This window comes from Petaurus breviceps, unplaced genomic scaffold (assembly GCF_028583685.1).
Source record: "Petaurus breviceps papuanus isolate PSGF00001 unplaced genomic scaffold, PetGlider_PUasm1.0 685, whole genome shotgun sequence".
Classification (NCBI taxonomy): domain Eukaryota; kingdom Metazoa; phylum Chordata; class Mammalia; order Diprotodontia; family Petauridae; genus Petaurus; species Petaurus breviceps.
Window position 1 is genome coordinate 6,277,110 of NW_027186455.1, and position 26,530 is coordinate 6,303,639.

The following is a 26,530-nucleotide window of genomic DNA, read 5'->3' on the forward strand; positions in this document are numbered from 1 at the left end:
CTTGTTGGGACTTAATATTCTCTTTCTTCATAGCTTGCTTTTTTGTTTCTTGGGTTTGACTGTAAAGATAATGTGGGCTTTTGAAAAATTCGGGCCCTTCTAATTGTCTCATAAGGATAAGTTTCCTTTTTTATAGGAAATAGTTTAATAGCTTGAGAAATATTTTTATAAAGTAGCTTAGAGTTAGTTGGATGGAATTTTTTGATTAGTTGGAATATGAATATTATCCCTAAATATTTCTTGATGTGTAAAGGTGAGATTTCTGTTAAAATGTTATACTGCGTCATCTGCTTTGTACTTCATTTACTCTTGCTTGTTTTCTTGGGATGAGTTGGGTTTGAGAGTAGGGGAGAATCAGGTAGGTAATGGTAGATGACTTTTAAAAATATGTTTTTCTTTCCATCTGCAAGACCTTTTTTTTTTTTTTTTGGCTTTTTGGAGTGGGGGAAGGTAGGCCAATTGGGGTTAAGTGACTTGCCCAAGGTCACAAGGCTAGTAAGTGTTAAGTGTCTGAGGCTGGATTTGAACTCTGGTTCTCCTGACTCCAGGGCCGGTGCTCTATTCATTGCACCACCTAGCCGCCCCCAAAAATATGTTTTTCTTAAAGGTCTGGCTATATTTGATAGGCATAAATTTTGAATTACTGTATATCTAATTGGGGCTTTTGATTAGTCGACACTGATATGTGATTCTTTTTATTATCACAGGAGCATGAATCTGAAGGTGGGAGAACTCCTTTAATGAAAGCTGCCAGAGCTGGTCATTTGTGTACTGTACAATTTCTTATTAGCAAAGGTAAAGCATTGGTGATTGTTTCTAAACCCCTCTTCAACGTAGTTCTGAATTCTGCTCTAGTGTCAGGATATTTTATTGTTTGTAATCAATATAATTTTGAAACCCATAAATTTATTCTAGATTTAGCCCTTTTTTAAAGTAGGTATGACTAAATTTACTTAGTTTGCATGTAAATTTTGTTTCAGTTAAAAGAAACTGCATCTGCAAGGTTCATTAACATATCTACAAAAGCTACATTACTCTACCACAAAGAATTTTTGAGTTAGGCAGAATTATGTATTGTGGATCTTCATTGAAGAAGACAACTGGTAAAATCCAAAGCATTTCTCCACAGGCAGCTCCAGCTGTGGTTATGAAGAGTAGGATAAGGTTGCTTGTCGTCTCTTTCTATAACAATGTATAATCTTTATCACTAATAATGAAATTCATTTAATAGGGGATTCCTGTATTTATTAATGACTAGTAAAAACAGTATCTTACATATAACTGTAGTTAAGGGATTGGTGTTCTAGTGAGAATAACATTGCCTTACTAGCTAATACTTTTTACCATATAGTAGGATATGAAATTAGCATGATTACATTTAGAAACATAAGGATATTGTTTTTAGTACCGCTGTTATTAAAGAAATACTAAAAACAACTTTCTTTATATTTTTGTGAACATTTTAATCAAGGGCATGTTATCTTGTCAGAAGGTTATGATGAGAATCATTTGGAATAGAATGAAGATAGGACATAGGAATGTGTATATTTGTTTTCTTTTAGGTAGCTTATAGGTGACCCAGCTGTTTTTTTCCATAGTCCGAAAAGCAATATTTAAAGAGTCATTTTTAAAAATGGAAACTTTTTTCAAAGGTATTGGTTGCTGAATGACCTCAACACATTTTTACCTTTAACTCTCCTTTATTTTCTATTTAATTATACAAGACTATTCAACAGTTCAGTTTAAAAGTATCTAAAATTAATTTTTAATATTTGGAGTTTTTTTTAACTTTTTTTAAAAAAACAGTCACAGAGTAAACTATTTATTGTACAGGATTACATTGTTCTTTAATTTTTTATCTATTCTTGCTCCTGTAATTCCTATTGCTTGCGTCCTGTAACTGCTTCTGAACCTTAATTAAGTCTTTATATTCTAGTAGGAACCTAAAAATGTTTACTAATCATTTTGAGAGCTCTAGACAAAAATACCACCTTGATACACGAGATTGATATCTATTGATTCAATTTAACAAATCCTTGGTCTTATTTTGAGAATTTTACTTTCTCTGAGCAGTTCTGATTTATGTTTCATTTTAAAACATGTGGTTTTGCTTGAGAAGTCTTATCTGTTTATTGATATAGGTGCTAATGTGAATAGAGCTACAGCTAATAATGATCACACAGTAGTGTCACTGGCATGTGCAGGAGGCCACCTGGCAGTTGTTGAACTACTCCTGGCCCATGGGGCTGACCCTACTCATCGACTGAAGGTATTTTATTGTATATTTATATAGATTTAGGTCCACTCAGTGCTAAGAATGCAGGTGCTTAATAAATTAATTTAGAATAAATAAATTAATCCTAATTTAATGGTTGACTGAGAAGTTCTATTTCTAAAGTCTGTGATTCTGAGATACTAAATTTATAGCAGTTAATTTCATTAATTCTTGATCATATAATCTTCAGATTTCATCTTCACAACACACACTAAATTAATTTTGATGGTAATTCTCTTCTTAGGATGGCTCAACAATGCTTATTGAAGCTGCAAAGGGTGGTCATACCAATGTCGTTTCTTATTTGCTTGATTATCCAAACAACATTCTTTCAGTTCCTGCCACAGACATGTCTCAGCTTACCCCACCTTCTCAGGATCAATCTCAGGTAAAGTATAAAATTAAGTTTAATTGAGAATATAAATATTTTTAAAATTGAATTTATTTTGAGCACAACTAATAAGGAAATACTTTTTTCTTGTGTTGAAATACACATGAGCATCAATCTTTGACCAGTGTCTTGGTCTATGATAAATAGAAAGGATAGTGCTCTCATTCTTTCAAGTGCTTATTTAGTATAATGATATTTGAGGTATTAATATCTTTTTATTTGTTTCTCAACCTCTTTCATTAACCTAAATAGTTTTTTATTTAAAACAAAATTCTTTAGGGGAAAAGATAAATGTTAAAGAAAATCTTTATCCTAAGAGATGCTTCAAAAATAACAGCAGTCAAATTATCTTTCTTAATTTGGAGAATTTGTCATAATGAAGTCAGTTTTCCTGATTTTGTATCAGCAATTTGACTGTGCCTAAATCCAGGCTAAAGAAAAGAAAGCTTTTTTCGTTAATAATCAAGACACAGTTATAATCTTTAATATAATATATCTTTTAGAAATATTAGTTATTCAGGTGATGTCTACCATCTAGTAAGTACTAATTATCTTGATTAATTGTACTAAGAAGCCTCATTAAAATGTCTTTCAGCAGGTGTTAAGGGCTATTTTAAAAAGTGGAAGGAAACATACAGAAACTAATGAAACCTGAACTCTTATTTTTGTACAAAAATTTTTAAATAATGAAATAGCAAAAATGAGAAAATATTTTAAGTTACTTGCATAGAAAATTGACCAAGGGTAAGTTAAGCAATGAATATATAACATGTTTCTAACTGAAAGTTGAACCAAGCTAGGGTGCCCAGGTGGGTGTGGGTGGGTGGGTATGTGTGCTCGAGTGTGAAAAGGTTTTAATTTTATGGGGAATTAGGATGCTTTGTGGCATCTGAAGCCCATATAATGGCTTAAGGATTATATTTATGGATCATCCTGCAGTCCTTTTCTTAGTTCTGGATTCATTAAACACTTCTAAAATGAATAGGTGGAATATTATGGTTGTAATGCACTGAACTTAAAATGAAGACTCTTAAAGGCGACTTGTGAGCATATATAAATTTGTATAGTGCTATATTACGCAAACAGATGATTTTTTTGAGTTGACTTTTTAGGTTCCACGTGTACCAGTGCATGCACTTGCCATGGTTGTACCTCCCCAAGAACCTGACAAAGCTCCTCAAGATAGCTCCCCAACAGTTTTGGGAGTACAGAAAGGTTAGTATTTGAATTTTTTTTCAGAAATAATAAAATTTTATCATATAGTTTATTGCTGAACTACTTTAGTAAAGTCTCAGATAGTGTTTTAATTTTACTTAATATTTATCATTAAGAGTCAGCTTGATGTGGTGGATTGAGAACCTTGAGAGTCTGGAAAACCTGGATTCTAGTCCTACCTCTATTACATATTGGCAGTGTGACCCTGGACAAATCATTTAATTTTTCAGCGCCCCATAGAGCTCAGCGATACTCTTAAGTTGGAGAACAATTTGCATTTCTGCGTTGGTATGAAGAGTTTCCTCCTTAGTTTCCTAATTAATGACACCCCTGGACATGAAAAAGAAGAAGTAGAAAGAAAAGTAGTAGAAAGTAGAAAAAACATAACGCCAAGAAAAACAACTTTGTCTAGTATATAACTGCCAAGCTTAGTTGGATGTTTAGTATAAGTGAGTTAAACCATTTATGGTTGATTATACTAAAATTTGTTCAGTATTTTTTTCACTTTTGATTTTTTGGTTAATCAGCTGTATAGTATGATGAAAGAAAAATACACATTCTTAATATTATGAATATGAATTCATTTTGGCAAATGAGAAGTTTGAGATTTACTTTCTTTTGCAAGATTGAAATAATGAAGTAGCTTCCACGAATACGTTAACCCAGAAGTTTGACTATGGGAGAATAGATGGATGAATCCAATTAAGTTACAGGTGACGGGATTCTGTACACTGTTTAGGACATGTACTTATGGGCTCTGATGTTTACTTGTTTTCTGCAGTGCTTTGCTTCATATGTATGAACTTAAACTTTCCAATATTTATCTGTAAATGTGTTGAATAAACTTGTTTGTTATAAGGAAAAGTCCTTTTGGGGGAGAGTCATTGGAAGGTAACAGTAATGTAAAACAAAAAAGGGAAAGAGCATCAGTAAAACATTTTTTAAATGTCATGAGATTTTTCTGAAATACATAAATGTGGTTACATTATAGGACGTTCCAAGCTAGGGGAAAAAAATTGTAATCCTGCTTCAGGATATTTCAGCTAATGCCAAGATATAGTTTAAAATGTGAAATCATTTTGTATTTTGTGAGCTGATCTTAACATCCTGATGATGCCCTAATTTCTTAAGCAGAAAAATAGATATGGGGAGACATAGCAACAAACAAGATGCTTAATAAGTCATGTGGATTTTTGTAATTAGCATAAAGAACTTAACAAAGATTTAACATAGTTTCTCAATTTGTATTTGGAAGTAGTCTTTCTCATCAACCTTCTTTCTGTTAATTTGAACCTTTCCACTTGAAAACTGTAGTAATAAAAATTTTCAGAAAACAAATTTTTTACCCAAATAACAAATTGCAGGTTAGATATAAACTCCATTCATTGCTAGTTGACTGTTTTTAGAGTATTTAAATTAAAATTCCTCTTTTTTTAACCACTTAACATGTATTATAGGTGAAAGAACAGTATATTTGGAGTCAGAGGATTTAAGTGCAAATCCTGGCTTTGCCGTTGAATAAGATACTTCATATCTCAGGGCCTCAGTTTCCTCATTTATAGAAAGGGTTTTGGACTAAATAACTTTTAGTTCCTCTGTAGCTCTAAATCCATGATTGTGACAGAATTAGGGTGATTCTATAGTTACTAATCAACTAGGACAACCATTGCTATTAAGAAAAACACATTTGTATATTGGTAACAGAATCACGAGGGTGAAAACACAAATAAATTAAAAATGTCTTAAGTATGCTCAGAAATGCATACAAGAAAACCTTAGAACACTTAAATATGGACTCTACTGTCAAAAGTAAAGTTTTTCAAAAACTAATGTAAATATAGGTAATCTGATTTTTGCTAGTTCATTGAATCACTTCTTTTGAATAGGAAGTACCTCTGCTGAATTGAATGAAAATAAAATAGTCTTTCTAGAATGTTCTTTATAAATCACTAAGCCAGAGAAAGTTAATTGTTTAAGGGTAGGTTCAAGCGTAATAATAATAAACACTTGAGCAAAACAAAACTTTTGATGTTACTTTGCAGTGACACTGTTACATTCATATATGTAAATGTACCATAGGAAAATGTATTACCAGGAAAAATCATTTGATAGAAAATACATGATGGTAACAATTTGCACATTCAGAAAAGCTAGCCATCTATATTTTTAATGATTAGAGATTGATAATTGTTTTTTTCTCACCTAGTAAAATCTTTTTTCTCAGTTTTCTGTACTTTTAATATCTTCCACTTTTATTACCTGCTTTCCAAAATGTCTCAAAGGAAGTTAACTTTAAATGATGAAATAGCTCTTTTGTCCACTTTTTCCCCCTTATTTTAATCAAGTCCATAAATTCCTAGTGTTTTATCTCATCTTCCAGGATCCCCCTTCTGCTTTTCTCTTTCAGGAATCATGCTTTCAAATAATTCTTTTAATATTTCTTTATCTAGCAGTCTGATAGGTTTTAGTATTATCCATGCAATTATCATTTATTCTTCTCACTATTCTTTCACAGTTAATTTATATTCTTTCTACCCAGGTCCTCTTCCCCCCCCCCCCTTATTCCTCTTATTTAATCATTTTTTCACCTAAATATTTAGTGCCTAGTGATTCAGCATTTTATCACAGCCACAGTCAACACTACTATTTAAACATGAACAACTGTCTGAAAATGACATTCTATAGTTGAAGGAATTTTTAGTGTTGTTTCTTTTTACTAACTGGGGATTATTTTTACTACCCAACCACTGCAAAAATGTGCTTGTATATATGTAAAGGGATTACCAAACTCCCTTAAAGACTCAGTAAGATTGTTAGAAGGATATTACTGAATACTCTAAAACACTTTTGCCTTCCAAATCCTAACAATCATATTCTTTGGTATTAAGTTTTATGTAGGAATAAAATCACTTCTTTCCCTTTACCTGTTAATAGCAAGGTATGAAGAGACATGCTAAAGGAACAAACAACTTTTATCCATTGAAAGTACTTTTGCTTTTAGAACCTGTTAGTTACCAAACCATAAGAATGGTATTTGGCTTCTGCATTTAAAATGTGTGTTTTGTTTGTGTGGTTTTAAAATTATATGTGTGTACACACACTCACACACACAAACACACTCCAGACCTAGATTAGTAAGGTATATAAATTTCAGGTCCAAGAGTGACATTTATGGGACCTAGTAGAAATGAACCAAGTGAGACCATTACCATAGACATCTTACCTTATATAACTGAGTGTGGGGAAGATTTGGTCTTGAAATATGTAAAGAGATGAGATTATATTTGTTTGTGACATTTGTTCATAGGAAATTAAGCTACCCATTTACAATTCAAGGCTAATCTGAACTGCCACCTAAGCCTTTTAACATTGTTATTTATGAATGTGATTTTTTTGGATAATAAAAAAGCAAACAACTAAGCGTTTGTCACTTGAAATAATTTAATGCCAAACCTACGTTCTAAAAAGGTTTTCTTTTTCAATCATATTTCCCAAAAAAACCCAAAATATGGTGTTCTTAATCTGCATGGATCTCTCAATTTGCTCTGGACAAATTGTATTTCAAACCAATGGACTTTTCCTCTAGTTTTAGTAATAGGGACAGTAGAGTAAGAGTCTAATGTCAAACTATAAGTAAGTCTGTCTTCAGAATTAGCCTAGCTAAATATGTAGAGGGCCATCACCAAAAGAAGGTTACCAGGTCAGTTCAAGAAAGAACGCTTATTAAAGCAATGAGGGTTTAGAGTCTCAGTAAGTAGGAGTGCCCACGCCATTGACATCATGGTATTTTAAAGTTTGGGGATAAAAAATAGACGAAAGAGGAAGGGAAAGCAAGATAGACACATAAATATTAAGTTCAGTATAGAAAACATACCAGAAAGGGATAATGTAAAAGAGGAGAAACATTGGGAAAACTCTCACCAACATTGAATCTACCTTAACACATTCCCAAATAGTATTAACTTTATAATATTATAAACTCATTACAGAAAGACTAAATTTATTTGTAGTTAACAAAGTATAGTTAAGAAAACACATGCAGGAAATGAGGCCTTCATTGTTTTCTGATGCCTTACAAGTAAGTAGTACCAGAATAACTACCAAATCCTAATTTGTACAAGTAATGATTTAGTTGCCAACAGGAAGCTTATATTATTTTCACTCAGGCTCATTCCCTGGAAAATAAATGTCTATATTGCTACATATAGTTGATGCGTCAGTCTTTAAAGAGATATTACATCATCTTTTCCTAATCTCTATAACTATATTTTATATCCTGGGAACAAAAGATTTGAATTGGAAATAATATCTAGTCAAAACTGTGGTATTTGATTTGGGCATGCTTATACAAGTGCTTTCATTAAATACAATTTAAGCAATAGGTAAAAACAACATTTTGTTGTTTTGAAAAGAATTAATTAATTAATTGAAAGAATGCATCCATTCTTTTACAGTGAGTTGAGTTGGCATTTCTCACTGACTTCTAAAAACGTCTAATTTCAAAATATTTTTTGGAAAGAAAGTTGTTCTTAGGTAGCAAGGATAATCATACTACCAATGTATGTATTACATGCTGCTAGTATCTATTGCAGTTTATTCTTGTTACCTACCATTTTCTTTTTTTTTTAAGCAATTGGGGTTAAGTAACTTGCTCAAGGTTACACAGCCAGTTATTTCTGGGTGTGGTGCTGAGTATGGGAGCCCAGATTTGATCCCCAGGTCATCCCGACACTGGAGCCAGTGCTCTTACTAGCTGAGCCACCTGGCCACCCCTCAATTCCAACTCTTTTTTTTTTTTTATGAGCAATCGGGGTTAAGTAATTTGCTCAAGGTTACACAGCCAGTTATTTCTGGGTGTGGTGCTAAGTGTTGGAGCCCAGATTTGATCCCCAGGTCATCCTGACACTGGAGCCAGTGCTCTTACTTGCTGAGCTACCTGGCCGCCCCTAAGGATGTTGTCAGATTATTTCTTTTTTTTTTTTTTTTTAAGCAATCAGGGTTAAGTAATTTGCTCAAGGTTACACGGCCAGTTATTTCTGGGTGTGGTGCTGAGTACCTGAACCCGGGATTTGATCTCCAGCTCATCCCGACACTGGAGCCGGTGCTCTTACTCACTGAGCCACCTGGCCACCCCTGTTACCTACCATTTTCATAGGAAATTTTGGGAAGATGCATTAAATCTGCAGCGTGGCTACACTCATAAATTGTACCAGTCCAGATCTAAAAGGAGATATTTTGAGTTCATCTCATTTACTTAGGTTAGATTTATCCATTGCTTTTTCTTGTTTTGTATACATAGTTCTCGTCGCTTACATAGGTCAATTTCAATTATCTTTTATTCCAAGCTTCTTAAATGAAGTTGCATTAGCAAGATTAACAGTGCCATTCTGATCTGTCATTGACCTCAGAGTTCTAGGACTTAAAATGGATCACCATATTATGACTATCAGTCTTCCATCATTGCTTATTTGTATATCAGAATTACATTGCAGTTACACAAAATTATTTCATATATCGTAAAGCAGCAACCTTCATGCTTTGAAGAATTTCCAAATTCACTAACTAATGTAAATGCCTTATGCAACTAAAGTTATATCCTAAATTTGCTCCTTTTCAGTTCTATTTAATTGTCATTGCCCTGAATTTCCATTGCCTAAGTAATACTGGGAACAAATACATTAAATCATGTATATGCTTCTGTGGAATCTTAGAGTAGTAATTTTTTTTTTTTTTTGCCTTTTGGAGGGCAGTTGAGGTTAAGTAACTTGCCCAAAGTTACATGGCTAGTTTTTTTGTGTGGATGTTAAGTGTCTGAGGCCGGAACCGAACTCAGGTCCTCTTGACTCTGAGGCCAGTGCTTTACTCATTGCGCCACTTAGCCGCCCCTAGTAGTAATTGTTTTTTTTTTAAATTATCCAAATTTTCCTTTATTGCTGTGTTCAACTGATAATCCAAAATTGAATGCAGTAATTATGTATTTTTCTGAAGGTTATTTTTAATTTAAAATTAAGCTTATTAAAATAGTTGCATTGATATGTTGGGAAAGGCAGGAATATGACTGTCACAAAAGAACCAGCTTATAGGGGACAAAATGTTAGATACTTATACACATGATGCAGCAGAAGAACTGGGTATAGTACTGGAATTTCTTTAGTAAGAAAACAGTTGAAATCTCACTTTTTTTCTTCAGAGGATTCATCACTCTGTTATCATTCAAGATGTGTTAATGTCTTCCTCATAGCCTTATGTTTTTTCTTTGAACCTAATAACTGTTGAGTGTGGTTTGAATATGTATTGCTTCTAAATTTTAAATTTTTAATTAATTCAAGTTACTAGGCACACTGACCCTGATCCAAATGAACCACCAGCTATTATTGGCCAGTCTTTTCTAAACAAGATTTGTTTTAATTCACTTCCAAAGTAGCTTTTTGATTTTAATTATAAATATAAAGTATATTTTTTTATTTTGTATCTAAAGTGTAGAATTTTTAATTTTTTAGGATCCAAATAGACATGTCAAAAAAAGAGGAAAGGGGGAAAAATGAGGGACTGACCTAATTAAAACAAAAAACAACTAATACTAAAACCAAAGTTCACTTGGTTTTTTGCCCTTTTTTTGGAGGGCAATTGGGGTTAAGTAACTTGCCCAAGGTTGCATGGCTAGTTTTTTTTGTGTGTGGGAGTTAAGTGTCTGAGGCTGGAACCAAACTCGGGTCCTCCTGACTCCAGGGCCAGTGCTTTGCTCACTGTACCACCTAGCCGCCCCCCAAAGTTCACTTGTTTTAAGCACCACTCATAAAACTAAGTGGTACTAGGAATGTTATCTAGCTCTCTCAAAGTCAGAACATGAGTGGTTCTCTTTCAGAATGAGTTTGTCTTCTTTGCAAAATAATAAATAAGACTTCATTCTTTCTGAATTATATTCATAGTTTCCAAAATCAGGGAAACTGCAGTGAGAAAAAACTTAAATATTATAAAGATCTGCAAGGATAAAGCATGACAAATTATGACTAAAATGTGATTCATCTTTAAGAAGAAAAAAAATGGATAGTTTGAAAAATCCTCTCCAGAGTTGTACCCACAGAGTACTATGGCATTTATTATCTTTCCTTATTAGGAAACAGTTAATGCTGTTTTAAAGGATTTAACAGATATGCTAATAAGCTCATTAGACAAATTTCTAAAATAGGACTGATGATGATTTAGATTTGATGCTCTTTGAATCCATTCTAATAAATTCAGTTTAAGATTTCTTTAGTTCAAAATAATTGTTGATTAAGGCATTAAGTATTAAAATTCAGATTTCAAAATCAGTCACATGCCAGTTTACAGTGTGTTGTAAATGAGCATAGATGGTAATCTATTTAATATTAACATGACTTTTTTGACATACATTCTACAGAATTAATAATAAGGGTTTTGTTGGGGGGGGGTCTGGGAAGGGGTGGCTAACTTTTTTTTAGCATGGCACTTTTTCAAACATTTTTCATGTGCTTAGGTACATCCAAGCAGAAGTCAAGTTCCCTCCAGGTAGCAGATCAGGATCTACTGCCATCTTTTCACCCCTACCAGCCTTTGGAATGCATAGTAGAGGAGACTGAAGGCAAGCTGAATGAACTGGGACAAAGGATTAGTGCTATTGAAAAAGCACAATTGAAATCATTGGAGTTAATTCAAGGTGAACCTCTGAACAAAGATAAGATAGAAGAACTTAAAAAGAACAGAGAAGAACAAGTCCAGAAGAAAAAGAAGATACTGAAGGAACTGCAGAAAGTGGAAAGGCAATTGCAAATGAAAACACAACAGCAGTTTACCAAAGAATACTTGGAGACCAAAGGTCAGACAGACACATCACTAGCACAGCAGCAGTGTCCTCATAGAGGTGTCTTTCCAGAAGGGGAAGGAGATGATAGTATCCCAGAGGATAATTTTTCAGTGTTACCTCAGGTTGATGCAGTCTTAGCTAAAGAGGAAGATGATGATAATGAGCAACCATCTCCACCACCTGCAGAACAAATTGATTTTGTCCCTGTCCAGCCTTTACCATCTTCACAATGTAACTTTTCTGGTGACTTAGGTTATAATGGGACAAATTCTCTTGAACTTCAGAAAGCATTAGGTAATCAGCAGAATGTAGGACAACAGATTGCTGGACATGGGCAGGGACTGTTAGTTCAAGAACCAGATGGACTAATGGTTGCAACTCCAGCACAGACGCTTACCGACACTCTTGATGACCTGATAGCAGGTGGGTTAAGAAATCTATCTATCTATATTTGTATATATGTACATATATAAAATTTTTTGCTTTAACTTGGGTGCTCAGCTTCTTTACGCATACCCTCCAAAAATACACCTCTTAATGTTTTTTCAATTTGGAAATGTCTTATGTATATTTCCTTGTGTGTTTGTGGAAGGGAATGTTACTAAGCTTAACAGCACTAAAACACAAGGTTTTTCTTATTTTTTTCCCTCTCCTTTTATCACTTTGCAAAAATGAAGAAATAAACATTGCTAAGTTTCTTAATTAGAGATCTTTGATATATCAATAACTTTAATAACTTCCTCACCTGTTTGTATAATATCTTAGTTTCCAGGGAATGTTTTCAAAAAAATAATGAACTCTTCCATATTCCTTGTGGAAATTACCATATGTTACTTTACTGTACTATTTATTTTTTATGTTTGGAATCCATAATGTAAAGTAGCTTTTAGTTACATTTGCTTTTTTTTGGAGGGCAGTTGGGGTTAAGTGACTTGCCCAAGGTCACATGGCTAGTTTTTGTGTTAAGTGTCTGAGGCCAGATTTGAACTCAGTACCTCCTAACTCCAGGGCCAAGTGCTCTCTACTCACTGTGCCACCTAGCCAGCCCAATTACATTTGCTTTTAATTTTGTTGACATAAGTTATTGTGAGCTTTGTTATTTTCAAAATTAAAGTACTGAAGAGTAGTCACGGTGTAATGGGTTAAAGATTTTAGTCTACCCCTGCACTATCTTGATGAAAATACCCAGGGGCTGCCAGGTAGTACAGCGAGTAAGAGTACCAGCTCCTGGGTACCTGGGGATTGAATCCGGGCTCAGACACTTAGCACTCACCCAGAAACACCTGGCCGTGTAACCTTGAGCAAGTTACTTAACCCCAATTGCTTAGAGGCAGCCAGGTGGCTCAGCGAGTAAGAGCACCGGTTCCAGTGTCGGGATGACTTGGGGATCAAATCCGGTCTCAGATACTTAGCACCACACCCAGAAATAACTGGCCGTGTAACCTTGAGCAAGTTACTTAACCCCGATTGCTTTTTAAAAAAAATACCCCAAAACTTTTATGAAAGAGCTGACAATCTACACTTATGTTTCTCTCTTTATTATCAGGAAAAGTTTTAACTGTAAGCAAATTAGACAAGCTTACTTTGCCTTTCATTGTCTTCCTACCAAAGGGGGGAATAAGCACAATTAATTGCTTCCCTTCCTAAAGATAGTTAGAGAAACTACCCTCTGAAAGAGCTAACATGGCTTTTGGTAGTATAGTAGGGTCAATTAAGGAATTAAAACTCAGATCAAATAATAATTCAAAAGCATGCCAGATCTTGGTAACTTAATTCCAACATTTTTCCCTTTCTGTCATTTATTGCCTTTTGTTTTTCTCACACCTTCTATTCCCTAATTCTAGTTTTCCTTTTTATTCCCTTTGTGAGATCAACCCTTTTTAACCTTGTGTGGCATTACGGAAATGTGATTCTTTAAATTAGGAATTTTTCACTTTTGAACATGAGTTATTGGCAAGCAGTTAGTTATGTTTAGGACTGTCTGTGGTATTTTCTTATGATAGCTTGAATTACATGCATCACCCTGCAAATATCTTTATTTTTAAAGGGAATTAAAAAAACAGTGAAAGTCTTCCAATTATTGTGGTTTATGGTTTTATGATCCTCAGCCTTTAATTGTTGTATGATTTAAACCCACCTCTCAAATCTATTGTAAATTTTACTGATGAATATAAATAAATCTCATTGTTAGTTTTGAGCTCTCATTTGGACAAATACAACTCTTGGACTGTATAAATGAACTGTGGTGATAAAAAAAAAAAACTGGTAACTTGCATAATACTTCTAAAATAATAGCTCTAAAACTGTGGGTTCCGCAGTTAACATTACTTTGAAGAACTCTGATTTCCTTGACATGGAAGAAAGTTTGTAACATCTCTATATGCCTTTCATAGATAGTTTTCCTGAGTTACTATATTTGAAAAATTAATCACTGTAAATAATCATCTTATCATGAACCTCTCTGATCTTAGCTAGGCTGGTCCTCTGGTGACTAAATTTTCTATCCATTTCTGAGAGAAGGTGTGGGGAGAGAGGGAAATTAGGGGGAAGAAAGAGAAATAGGGGAGATGTAGAGGTGAAGAGGAGTAAGGAAAGGGAGAAAAGGAGGGACTGAGAGAAAGAGAAAATGAATCTCCCTAGGTTAGATGTAGTGGAAAAGTGTACTGGATTCAGAATCAAAAGACCTAGATTAGATTCCTGGTTCTGCTGTTTTTAACTACTTGTATGACCTTAAATAAATCAGTTAACCTTTCTAGACTTTCATTTCCTCTTCTAAAAAGTGAAGCAGTTAGACTAGATGATCTCAGAGGTTCTTTTTAGTTTTATGATTTTTTGAAGGATCTTAGTGCTTGGCTCACATTTTGAATACCCCACATCACTGGTTAATCAGTTGTATGCATTGTGGAAGATTTTCTAAAACGACTTGTCAGAAGTATTCAAATTGCTGTTAGCGTTTTGGAGTGTTTTAACTCAAGAGATCTGTTTTAAATTTGAATTGAATAAAATCTGTTATTGGAATAATGAATTACAAAATTAATAATCAGGGCTTTAAAAGTAAGTTTACAAAACTTTTTAATTCTTGTACATATGCAAATACTTCAGCCATTTTATTAAATGAAATTGATGTTTAGTCATAATTCAAGACCTGAATACCTATTTTTGTCATCTCTATAGTAAATTATTAACATTAGTTTTGTAAGATCTGCAAATAATTTTTTATATTACCTTTATATTAAATAATTCATTATTGTATTAATTGATTAAATGTTTCTTCCTTAAGGAACAGGATCAAGAGGCAGCATGGCATAGTGGACAGAAAGCTGTCCTCTGAATCAGGAAGTACTTAGGTTGCAATCCTGGCTGTTTGATTCTGGCAAAGCACTTAGTCTCCCAGTGCCCAGGAAATTCTTAAGACTAAATTTCAAACAGTTGTGACAATGAATTTGTAGAAATTTCTTCTCTCGAGTTACCCACACTAATTAAATCACAAATCCTGACTGCCCCAAATTGAGCTTTAGTACTTCATGCTGAAAACATTGTTTTACCAATAGTCTTAATTTTTCATAATTTTGGTGGAAAAAATTGAAGTCAACAAGAAAGGTAATGTTAGGTAGGAACCCTCTCACTTTGGTATGTCAGCTTTTTTAAACCAGAATTTTTAAATTTCCAAAACAATTTAAAGGTTCTCATTAATTTTTTAAAAAATTAAATTCCCAATTATAAGTTATCCCTCATTGTCTTTAGTATAAAAACACACCACTTTCTTAAGTTCATTTTTCTATTTGTGATATGTTGCACTTCAATGATTAGTTTTACTCAGAGAAGCATTTAGATAATAGATTCTGGATGTTAATTATTACTACAATAATTAATAATAACTGATCATTAATTAGTGCTTTAAGTACATTATCTCATTTAATAAACTAATATGAAAAATTAAAGGTAAAAAAACCATTTTCAAAAGAAAATGATAATTCATTTTATGCAGCTCCACCTTCATCATTTTTTAATGCTATTAAGCCAATTAAACTTAATATCTCAGCTTATGTATTTGACTGCTGTAGCCTTCCATTATTTATACCAACTTGGCCTAGAGTTTGACACTGACAAGTAGTATTATGGAGGTAAAGTGTATAATTTTTTTAATGGAAAGAGTAAATGTAAATAATAAGTTAAAGAATTTATTCGAAAAATGTAAATAAGCTAAAGAGAAACGATTGGATTATTGTAAAATGTTGTTTTGAAACAGTAGTATGGTATTATTATAAAAGGAAGATCGACTACAAACAAGAAATATATTTTGAAATAAACTTAGAGGATATAGACTATGAGGTAGAATAGATTTTGTCACTTAAAGGCATTTTGGATAACTTTTTTAAAAAAGTTTCCTATGTAAAGTGGTTTTTTTAAGTATATTACATCAATTTATTCTATTCATATTAATTGGCCAGTGTGTGTGGCACAATATTGGAAGCTAAAAACAAAAGACCAATGCTGTTTACTTTGGTTTGTGTAAACTTGATGTACAGAAATACAACTTGAGAAAAAATAAATCAAGAATGGATCTTACTTAAATTTGGTTGTACAGAAATAGTGTGGTTTTAAATGAGAAGCCCCAAGCGAACTTTTACCATGATTTATTTATGCAAACCATTTCAGAACATGACTATAATATAAAAGTTAGGTTTAATGGTTTTCATTCAAGGAATCTGTCATAATTATGCTCTGTGACTCTTTGAAAATTGTCAAGTATAGATGGATTTGTATTTACTTTATTAATATATTAGTATGTTTGAATGGGCAATATTTTGCTATGGTTCTACTTTTAAGGGGAGAATTTTTTGTCCCTATATGGTTTACTATGGTATATTTACTTAATTTCATAAAGGATGGAGTCAGTGATATCAGTCTTCCCACGTTTCTTCTTCTTACACTTAAAAATATTGGCAAATCCTTTGTTGCTCTTGAATTAGAGATTTGTTACTGATAACATTCAGCTAGGAAAGAAAAAAAACTTAGGAATCTTATGTGAAATTTTTACCTTTCTGATAACATTATCTTGAAATATTTCTTGTTATTCCACATGTATTTTAATGCTTCTTAAGGGTTTTTGTGTAGATCTTTGAGACTTTGAGCAGAGATGTTTCGGATATTTCCTTTTACTAAAGAAAAATATTTCTTAACTAGTATGGTACAAAATGCAGAATGCTGTTAAAATACTAGTCACTTATATAATCAGAACTATTGAATATTCATATGTGTTAATTTCAGAAAAAAAAAAAGAAGAAAGAAAAGCTCTGGAACAGTTCCTGTGTAGTTGTAATATCATGGAACCTTTTAAATGGTGACAGACTTCCATGTATAATACACTCTGGTTCAGTTTAGCAGGTGACAGGGAAGCCATTAAGTATCAAAAAGAAACGGGTTAAATACTGGATTGATTCAGTTTTTACATAATATAATTATTTAGAGATGCCTCAGAATGGATACCCTGTGTTTATTTTTACTAGTTTGATTTTGACGTGGAGTTCTTTTAAAATTATTTTTAAGTGTCTTAAATGATAAAAAACAATCACGATACTTTGCTAATTATGTAAAACTATCCCAACTTTTGGTTTTTCTTCTAAATGACACTTTTTTAAAAGAATAAGCCATAATGAGAATTTACCTGCTAATAGCTGTAATTAAAATTACTACTTTCACAATCAAGGAAATGAAGTGCTTATCATTGCACTTAGACTTCATATTATATAAACTGACCGGTGAAATGTTTATTTTAAAAATAAATTTGTGGTATACTACATAGTGTAACATACTATTAATGTCCCTTCCTTTTAGGGGAGGAATTTAACAATATGAATTTTGTTTTTCAGCTGTGAGTAGCAGAGTACCCACTGGGTCCAACAGTTCTTCTCACACTACAGAATCCCCTACACCTGAACCCTGTTCACAGATTCCAAGCAGTGTGGCTTCCCAGCCAATGCTCCCTATGTATCCTTCAGTTGACATTGATGCCCATGTAAGTAGATTGTTTTATTTAGATTTACCTTGTGTACTGAGAGTTCAGTTTGGGCATTAGGATCATAATTATGCAAAATTTTGCTCATACAAATGCCCTGTATCTCCATTTGAAAAGTATTTCATATAAGAAATATTTAATCTTTTTACTTCTAAATTTCCTAGACGGAGAGTAATCATGACACTGCATTAACGCTTGCCTGTGCAGGTGGTCATGAAGAACTTGTGTCCGTATTAATTGCACGAGATGCAAAAATTGAGCACAGAGACAAGAAAGGTAAGAAATAAAATATATTAGCTCATAGCAAAGAAAATAGCTAGATTTTCATCTGAGCAGTAATTGGCTGAATAAATTTTATCTCACTTTTGAAATTAAGCAAAAAATATTTTATATATAAACCATCTAAGCTCCTCTGTGGTCCCAATAAGCAGTTTTTCAAAATCACTATGTACCTAAATTGCAAGAAGTGGAACAAGAATGTAATTGTCCTACTCCAAATCTAATCCAAAAATCGTACTCAGAAAGGCATCAGTTCTGAGGGTATAAGTTTTATAATTGTTCTTACAGATTTAGAATTGCTTTTCTTTTTTCAATATATGATGGGTGTTTGTCACTAACAAAGTCAATTTAGTCTATTATTTAGTGCCTCTCCTAGAGTAATGACCTTTATTTTCATTGAATTGAGTATAAAAAAAATAGATGATGGGAAATGCTCTGGAAATAATTACTCTTTTTGGCTTAGGTTTTACCCCACTGATACTAGCAGCAACTGCTGGGCATGTTGGAGTAGTGGAAATTCTTTTAGATAAAGGTGGAGACATAGAAGCACAGTCTGAACGCACTAAGGACACCCCACTTTCACTTGCATGTTCTGGTGGACGTCAAGAGGTAACCATTTTTAATATTTTACATATAATTTTGACTTTCTTTATAAATATTTCTACCTCATTTGCTCTGTTAAAGAATATGATAAATCCAAAATTTTCATGCTTATAGGAAGTGCTGTATAGTAGAATCCACAATGTACATCAGCTTTTCTCTATGTATGAAACCCCAAGCTTTCCGGTATTCTTCCAGTTAGGATCATAATATTAAGTAGAAAATAATCTTTCAATATTTTAACTATTGAAAAATTAACAGGGTGACATTTTGCTGATGTAGTAATTTGGTGTTCCAAGACTTTAAATCTATTGGAAACAATTTAGGTGCTTTTTCTGATCTCTGGAGACTTAAGACCTTTTTATTATACTTTAATCATAATGTCACAAATTTTGATACAAAAGTTCTAGACCCCAATGTTCATTTTTTACTTACTATAAACTTGATTTCTTTTCATATGTTACTTTATAGGTAGTTGACTTGCTGCTGGCTCGAGGGGCAAATAAAGAACATAGGAATGTGTCAGATTATACACCATTAAGTCTGGCTGCATCTGGGGGATATGTCAATATCATTAAGATTCTGCTTAATGCTGGGGCAGAAATTAACTCCCGGTAAGAATTGTTCGTTCACAATAATTCTGATTAATTGTCATCTAAAGTCTAAGCCATCTCTGCTGAATGTTTGGACATGCGGCTTTAGATTGTCAGCCCAAACTCCCCTAACAAAGATGCTTAATATAAACAATAATATAAACAATAATACAAAGTTTCTTATTTTGTTTCTTTCAGTGATCCATAGTTTCAGTAATCTCTTTTTTAAAGGAAGGGGTGTAAGTTTTAACCATTGTCTGGGAGACTCACCATTTGAAATTTTGTCTATAACTTTAGAGTCAGAAAATAAAACAAAGCTTTGTTTTATTTTTCAATAAAACATTTTCCTCTTGTGTCTTTTGTGTAGGATGTTTTCTGCTTGCTGAGATTTTTTTTTTTCTCCTCAGGACTGGGAGTAAACTTGGCATTTCTCCTCTCATGTTGGCTGCCATGAATGGGCATGTTCCTGCAGTGAAGCTGTTGCTTGATATGGGTTCTGATATTAATGCTCAGATAGAGACCAATCGGAACACAGCACTTACTCTGGCCTGTTTCCAGGGACGAGCAGAGGTAGTCAGTTTGCTTTTGGACCGAAAAGCAAATGTTGAGCATAGAGCAAAGGTAAAAAATTGTGCTTTCATCACACTCCATATTGCCTCTCTAAGAGGAGAATAACTTTAATGTCAGTTTTAATGAAAATTCTTTTTAATTGTTCATATTGGTTACAATCACTTTATTTTCTCTTGTGACAGTAAGAATTTGGGCAAAGACATGCTTAGATGAACAGTAGCTTGGGAATCCTCTTCCCCCCAATTATTTTATATTAAATAGAATTTCTGAATTGGAAGGGAGCTTAAAGGCCATATAATCCTAGTCCATACCTGAACCTCTACAACATAACCAACAAGTGGTTAACTAGCTTATCCTTGAAGACTTCCAGTAAGGAAAACCCACTACTTCCCAAAGAAACCCATTTGACTTTTGAAGAGTTATTGTTTGGGGAATTTTTCTTTATATCAGGCCTACATATGCCTCTTAACATTTACTTAAATGCTGGTTTTCCTTCTTCTGAACTTGAAACTGATACTCATATGTTGGATTTAGAAAATGTTTCATAAATCAGTCCATCTTCTATTGTCACCATTTGTGGTGTTTTATTAGGAATAGCTATAAACCTTATGAAGACTTGTTACTTACTAATAGATTCGGAATACTTTATAGCACCTATTATATGTGGTTATCATTCTGCTACATGTGATTTTCTATTCATACCCTAAATTATTTTCACCTAGAAGCTTTAAAAAATATTTTTATTTTATATTATGTACTTATCAACAAGCACATAAATATTTCAATATACATTGAAGAACGAGAGGACTGTATAAGAAACTTTAGACTTCTGTTTCATATAGTCATGTTAATATATGTAATTTTTGAAGTATTAAAATAGTTGCTCCTTCTACTGAACTTTTTTATTCTATAAATTTTAAAAATATATTTATTGCTCTTTTTTTCATATGACACTACCTACTAACCTACCATCCCCCTACCAAGTATAAGCCTTACTTTCTTTTTTTTTTTTATTTGAGTAAATCTCAATTTATCTGCCTAAGAAGTCTGAAATAATTGGCCATTCTGGATTAAGCCTTACTTCCTAACAAGTGTATAGCCAAGCAAAAGCCTGGTCATGTTCAAGAATACATGTCTCATTTTGTACCTTTAGTCCAGTGGTTCTAAAGTTTTTTGGTCTCAGGACAACTTCACATTCTGAAAAAATTATTGAGGATGTCAAAGACCTTTTTTTATGTGGGTTATATCAACTAATATCTCTCATTAGAAATTAAAACTGATCATCTTAAAAGTATTTATTTAAAAATAGCACAAATAAACCCATTATGTCCTAACATAAATAACATTTTTATGAAAACAACTTTTCTAAACAAAAGTTAGTGAAGAAAATGCAGTGTTTTACATAATTTTGCAAATCTTGATAGTGTCTGGCTTGATAAAAGATGAATTCTCATATCTTATTCTACATTCAATATGTTGTTTTGGTTGAAGTATAAGAAGAAAATCTGGTTTTATACAGCTGTGTAGTTGGAAAAAGGGAACACATTTTAATAAGTAAATCATGTTAGTATTATGAAAATAATTTTGGTGTTCTCTTGGCAAAGATATTGGAATAGTTTATCATTTCCTTCTCCAGCTCACTTTTTACAGATGAGAAACTGAGACAACAGCATTAAGTGATTCACCCAGAGTCACATAGCTAGTCTGAGGCCAGATTTAAATTCAAGAAGAAGAGTCTTCCTGACTCCAGGTCTGGAACTCTATCTACTGCACCACCTTAGCAGCCCATACTATATATGCCTAATAATATCATTTGTAATCCTCAAATTTAGAAAGCTGATTATAAATGTGTGGGATTTTTTTCCATTGACACCCTAAATGTCACTTCATCTTTAGCATTTCTCTAAGGAAGAATATACTTATTAGTAGTAAAATCTCAAGCAGTATTCTATTCTTAACAGTACTTGAGTTTGGTGTTTAGACTGAATTCAAACACAACTTAGAAGTGATCTGATAGGAGATTTTTGACAGCTCTGTAAATTTTTATTTGACTCTTAGGAAATAGAAGTTGAATCTCTTAATAACAGGATTTCTTTAGTCATAACTTTAAAATATTTCATTTTCTAAGCACAAGAAAATAGAGCAATTAATGTGGAAATATATTTTGAATGACTTCATATGTAAAATGGGTATCATTTCTTGCCCTCTCAATGGAAGGGTGAGAAGGGGGTAGACAGAGAATTTGGAACTGAAAATGAAAAATAAATATTTTAAAAAGAAAATGAAGTAGAGATGCAAATAATCACTATATTTGTGGGTCATTTCATGTTAGGAAAACATAAAAGTTTATTAGTTTGATAACAATTATCTGAAAATATATTATAATTATAATACATATTATAACTGAAAATCTTGGGTTTTTCTTGAGTTAGATTTCCATGGTTAGATTTCCTAGAACTTGATATACAGTTAGAGAAATTTAGTAAAAATAGTAGTAGCCTTACATATGATAAGTGGTTTAAAAATACTTGTTGAATTGTACCTACTCTATAGTGTACTGTGCTAATAATTAGCATTGTTCAGTTAAGATGTAATTTTTGCCCTCAGCTTCCAACTAAGAAGACAAAAAACTCACTTATTACTTAGACTTTGCAATCATCAAAGAAAAATGATTATTTTCTAGTGTTTTTGATCATATGCCCTAAGGAAAATTCAGGATCTTTTGGAGATTATATTTAGCAGGGAAATGCCTTTCCAAGAACATTGTTATGGCTATAAATATGTAGGCTTGAAGCATTGACTTTACTTTGGCATCAGATTTGATCACAGTCATCCAAGTTTGAGTGAACTAAAATGTTCTCTAATATATTGGTGTTATATCCAGAATGAGTCATGCTTAACTTAATCACTAGAACTAAAACTTTATTGTTTGATTTTTTAACCTTTGAAAAATAAAATAAAAGGTAAGCCATACTAGCTTGTGCTAACATAACATTTTTTTCTTTACTCAGACTGGCCTTACCCCTTTGATGGAAGCAGCTTCAGGAGGATATGCGGAAGTTGGAAGAGTTCTCCTAGATAAAGGAGCAGATGTCAATGCTCCTCCTGTGCCTTCTTCACGAGATACAGCTTTAACAATAGCAGCAGATAAAGGCCACTACAAATTCTGCGAGCTACTTATCAATAGGTGAAGTCAGGTTTTGTTGATGCATGAATAATCTGTTTCTCTTTTGCTAAGCCCTTTAATTCTAATTACAGTGCTTATATTTTTCCTAAGTTCTTTAAGGAAGGCTGTTTCCAAATCATTTCATAGTATCTGATAAAAGGTTTTAGAGAACACTAGAAAAATTCATTCATTTTTCAACCAGGCATATAACTATATTAAATATATTCTTGATTTTTATAGGGGAGCCCATATTGATGTTCGTAACAAGAAAGGAAACACACCACTGTGGCTGGCAGCAAATGGTGGTCACTTTGATGTGGTTCAGTTGCTTGTGCAAGCAGGTGCTGATGTGGATGCTGCAGATAACCGAAAGATTACACCTCTCATGTCAGCATTTCGCAAGGTGATTTGATATGAAAAACTAGATTTTATAGAAAATTTATTAATCAGACATTCTCAAAGTGGTCAATATCGCCCCCTGGGGGACTATGGAATGATCCAGAGAGAGTGGTAGTAGTCTCAGGTGCAATTGAATAAAAATAAGGGGGCATTAGAAGCATAAGGAAAAAACAGAAGAAAATTTTTAAAAAATCATTTGTAAGGGGCGGCCAGGTGGCTCAGCGAGTAAGAGCACCGGCTCCAGTGTTGGGATGACCTGGATCAAATTCAGGCTCAGATACTCAGCACCACACCCAGAAATAACTGGCCGTGTAACCTTGAGCAAGTTACTTAACCCCAATTGCTAAAAAAAAAAAAAAAAATCATTTGTACATGTTTCATCCATTGTGTAATACAGTTAAAGTCGTAGTGATTACATTATTTTCCAAATAAACACACAAAATGCAAGTTATAACCAATCAGTGGTCAAATCTGCCAACAGTTCTTAATAAGCAAGTATTGGCAGGAGATCAGGAAGTCCAGCTTGCATCAGCAGGAATACATGCATATGACTTGTTTACAGTACTGTAATATACAGTTACATGGTGCAATCAATATTCCATCATCAAAATTTGAATATAAGGAAAAAAACCACAAATTTACAATAAATTATTAAATTTAATATGTCATTTTTAAAAAATTCATATTTTTAGAAATGATTCAGATTTCAAAAAACTGTTAAAGATTTCCAGGGGAACACTGAGTAATTTTTTTAAAGGGAATGATAGCCCAAATGAGCATGGATTAGAGCCACTGTGGTGAAGTAGCTGAGCCATGAGACTTAGATTTCAATCCTTGTTCTGCTGCTTACTAGCTATATGATTGTATAAGTCACTTAATCTCTCTAAGGCTCAGTTTCTTCATATAAAAAAAGGGTATTGGAATAGATGATCTCTTCAATCCTTACAGTTCCAAATTCAATGAGACTCTGAATGCCAAGTACCTGAAAGATAAATTGGTTCTGAAGCACAAATATTCTCAGCATGTTACTGCTTTTTATGTCATTTAGAAAATAACTAGAAACCAACTACAACTGGCCATGTTATAATATTGCCATATGGAAAACGTCATATCTAAGAAAAAATGTTAGATGAGCTTTAAGTTGATAGAAGTAGGGTGGGAGGGAGGAGAAAAAAGTAGCTATTATATATGAGGACTTACTCTTCCTCATTTAATGAAGTCCAGTTTCTTATTACATTTTGATAAATTGTCATTATAAGCCATTGCAACATGTTTTTTCTACAAGCTATTTTGTAAATTGACTTAGTAGCAAGACAGATTTTTATTTGTTCCTTGTAGAGCAACTTTTACTACAGGAAGGAAAGGAAATATTGAAACTTATGAAATAGCTTTAAAGAAATCATATTTGTCAGCCGTGTAGATGATTGCATTATGTTCCTCGGTATCCTTAGTAAATTTGTTTTCAAATATTCCCTCAGATAGTGTATGTACTTTTATTGGAAATTTTATTTGAAACAGGAAAATAAAATTTTAAGAAATTTTTAAATTACTTCCCAGAAACAAGTCTATAGTTCCTCTCACTAAAAAGAAATAAAATAGATAATAACAGTTTAGATACAGTAGGCTTGTTTCAAAAGGCAAATTTTTATTTAACTTATTTTATTAATTCAAGATCACATTGTTTCTTACAAGAATCTATTTCTATCTTCATTTGGTTATAACTAGATGACTGAAACCAGGAAAAATTACCATAGTCCATGAAATATCTTTGTAGTTATCTTCTCTCTATAAATAGGATACGTTTAATTTCCTAATCTCATTTTGAAACAGATAGTTATTCTCTGTAACTAATTACCACTCATTTTCATTCACTCATAAATTTTTCTGCACTTAAGGCAAAAGTTGAAGACATTTTCATATGTTCTTTTTCCATAGGGCCATGTAAAAGTTGTGCAGTATTTGGTGAAAGAAGTCAATCAGTTTCCTTCCGATATTGAATGCATGAGATACATAGCAACTATCACTGATAAGGTAAGTGTAATAATATGATTTTGAACCATTGTTCCCCTGTAGAAGTGTTACCAAACTATAGTAGAGTGAGATTCTATTTTTATTGGCAAATCAACTTTTTTTTTGGAGGGGGGGGAGGCAGGGCAATTGGGGTTAAGTGACTTACCTAAGGTCACATGGCTAGTGTTAAGTGTCTGAGGCCAAATTTGAACTCAGGTCCTCCTGACTCCAGGGCCGGTGCTCTATTCACTGCTCCATCTAGCCACCCCAAATTAACTTTATTTTTAAAAAGGTTTATTGATGTATTCTATCTTAAACATGATTATCACTTCCCAATAATAACCTTCCAAAAGCCTTTATTTACTTATTCCCCCCCACCCTACCCCCCAAGAAAAGGGCAAAACTGTTTCATAAAATAATTATAACCAACAGATTGAGAAATATCCTGTATGTATTGAATACCACCACTCTACTAAGAGAAAGGAAATTGTTCCATCGTTGGTCCTCTTGAGCCAACATTGTCACTGCGGTTGATCTAAATTATTGCCTTTTAGTGCTGTCTTCATTTACATTATTGTAGTATTTGTGCATATATTCTCTGTTCTTTTTTCTTTGCATCAGTTCATGCAAGTCTTTTCATATTAATTTGAACATATTAAGTTGTTTATTATAATGCAAGAGTATTCTGTTATATTCACATACCAATATTTATTAAGCCATTTCCCTTCACTTTTCTCTTTTAATGGACTCATTTGTAAGTTACAGATAATCCTTTCATAAAGTATTTTGAGATTTTTTTTCCTATGCAAGATTTTTTTTCCTATTATAATGACTGTGTCATCTGGTTTATTACCCTGTTCTATATGTAGTACTGCTTACTCCGTTATAATAGCCAGAGAAGTTAAAAAGATGGTCACAACTTATGAAAATGTTCATTCAACGGGGCAGCCAGGTGGCTCAGCGAGTAAGAGCACCAGCCCCTGAGTCAGGAGACTTGGGATCAAATCCGGGCTCAGACACTTAGAACCACACCCAGAAATAACTGGCCATGTAACCTTGAGCAAGTTACTTAACCCCAATTGCTTAAAAAAAAAAAAAAAGAAAATGTTCATTCAAGTCCTGAGTCTCAAACATACTGTCTGACTATTGGCTAGTTGCATACCCTGTCACTGCTATAGACCAGAGGTG

General features: G+C 33.0%; 1 protein-coding gene across 7 annotated transcripts in view; it reads left to right on the forward strand.

Annotated features, from left to right (window-relative positions):
* The window catches only part of ANKHD1 (ankyrin repeat and KH domain containing 1), a 126,490-nt gene that overhangs the window by 70,851 nt on the left and 29,109 nt on the right, over nt 1-26,530 (forward strand). For 5 of the 7 annotated variants that reach the window (XM_069104366.1, XM_069104361.1, XM_069104362.1 and 2 more), the window contains 13 exons: nt 708-795; nt 2,142-2,269; nt 2,520-2,663; nt 3,779-3,881; nt 11,380-12,129; nt 17,580-17,725; nt 17,890-18,001; nt 18,468-18,613; nt 19,076-19,218; nt 19,605-19,818; nt 22,779-22,954; nt 23,174-23,336; nt 25,268-25,363. In XM_069104366.1, coding sequence (XP_068960467.1) covers nt 708-795; nt 2,142-2,269; nt 2,520-2,663; nt 3,779-3,881; nt 11,380-12,129; nt 17,580-17,725; nt 17,890-18,001; nt 18,468-18,613; nt 19,076-19,218; nt 19,605-19,818; nt 22,779-22,954; nt 23,174-23,336; nt 25,268-25,363 — 2,409 coding nt within the window. The remainder of the gene's footprint in view (nt 1-707; nt 796-2,141; nt 2,270-2,519; nt 2,664-3,778; nt 3,882-11,379; nt 12,130-17,579; nt 17,726-17,889; nt 18,002-18,467; nt 18,614-19,075; nt 19,219-19,604; nt 19,819-22,778; nt 22,955-23,173; nt 23,337-25,267; nt 25,364-26,530) is intronic. The other 2 variants (XM_069104367.1, XM_069104368.1) reach the window with 1 other exon arrangement.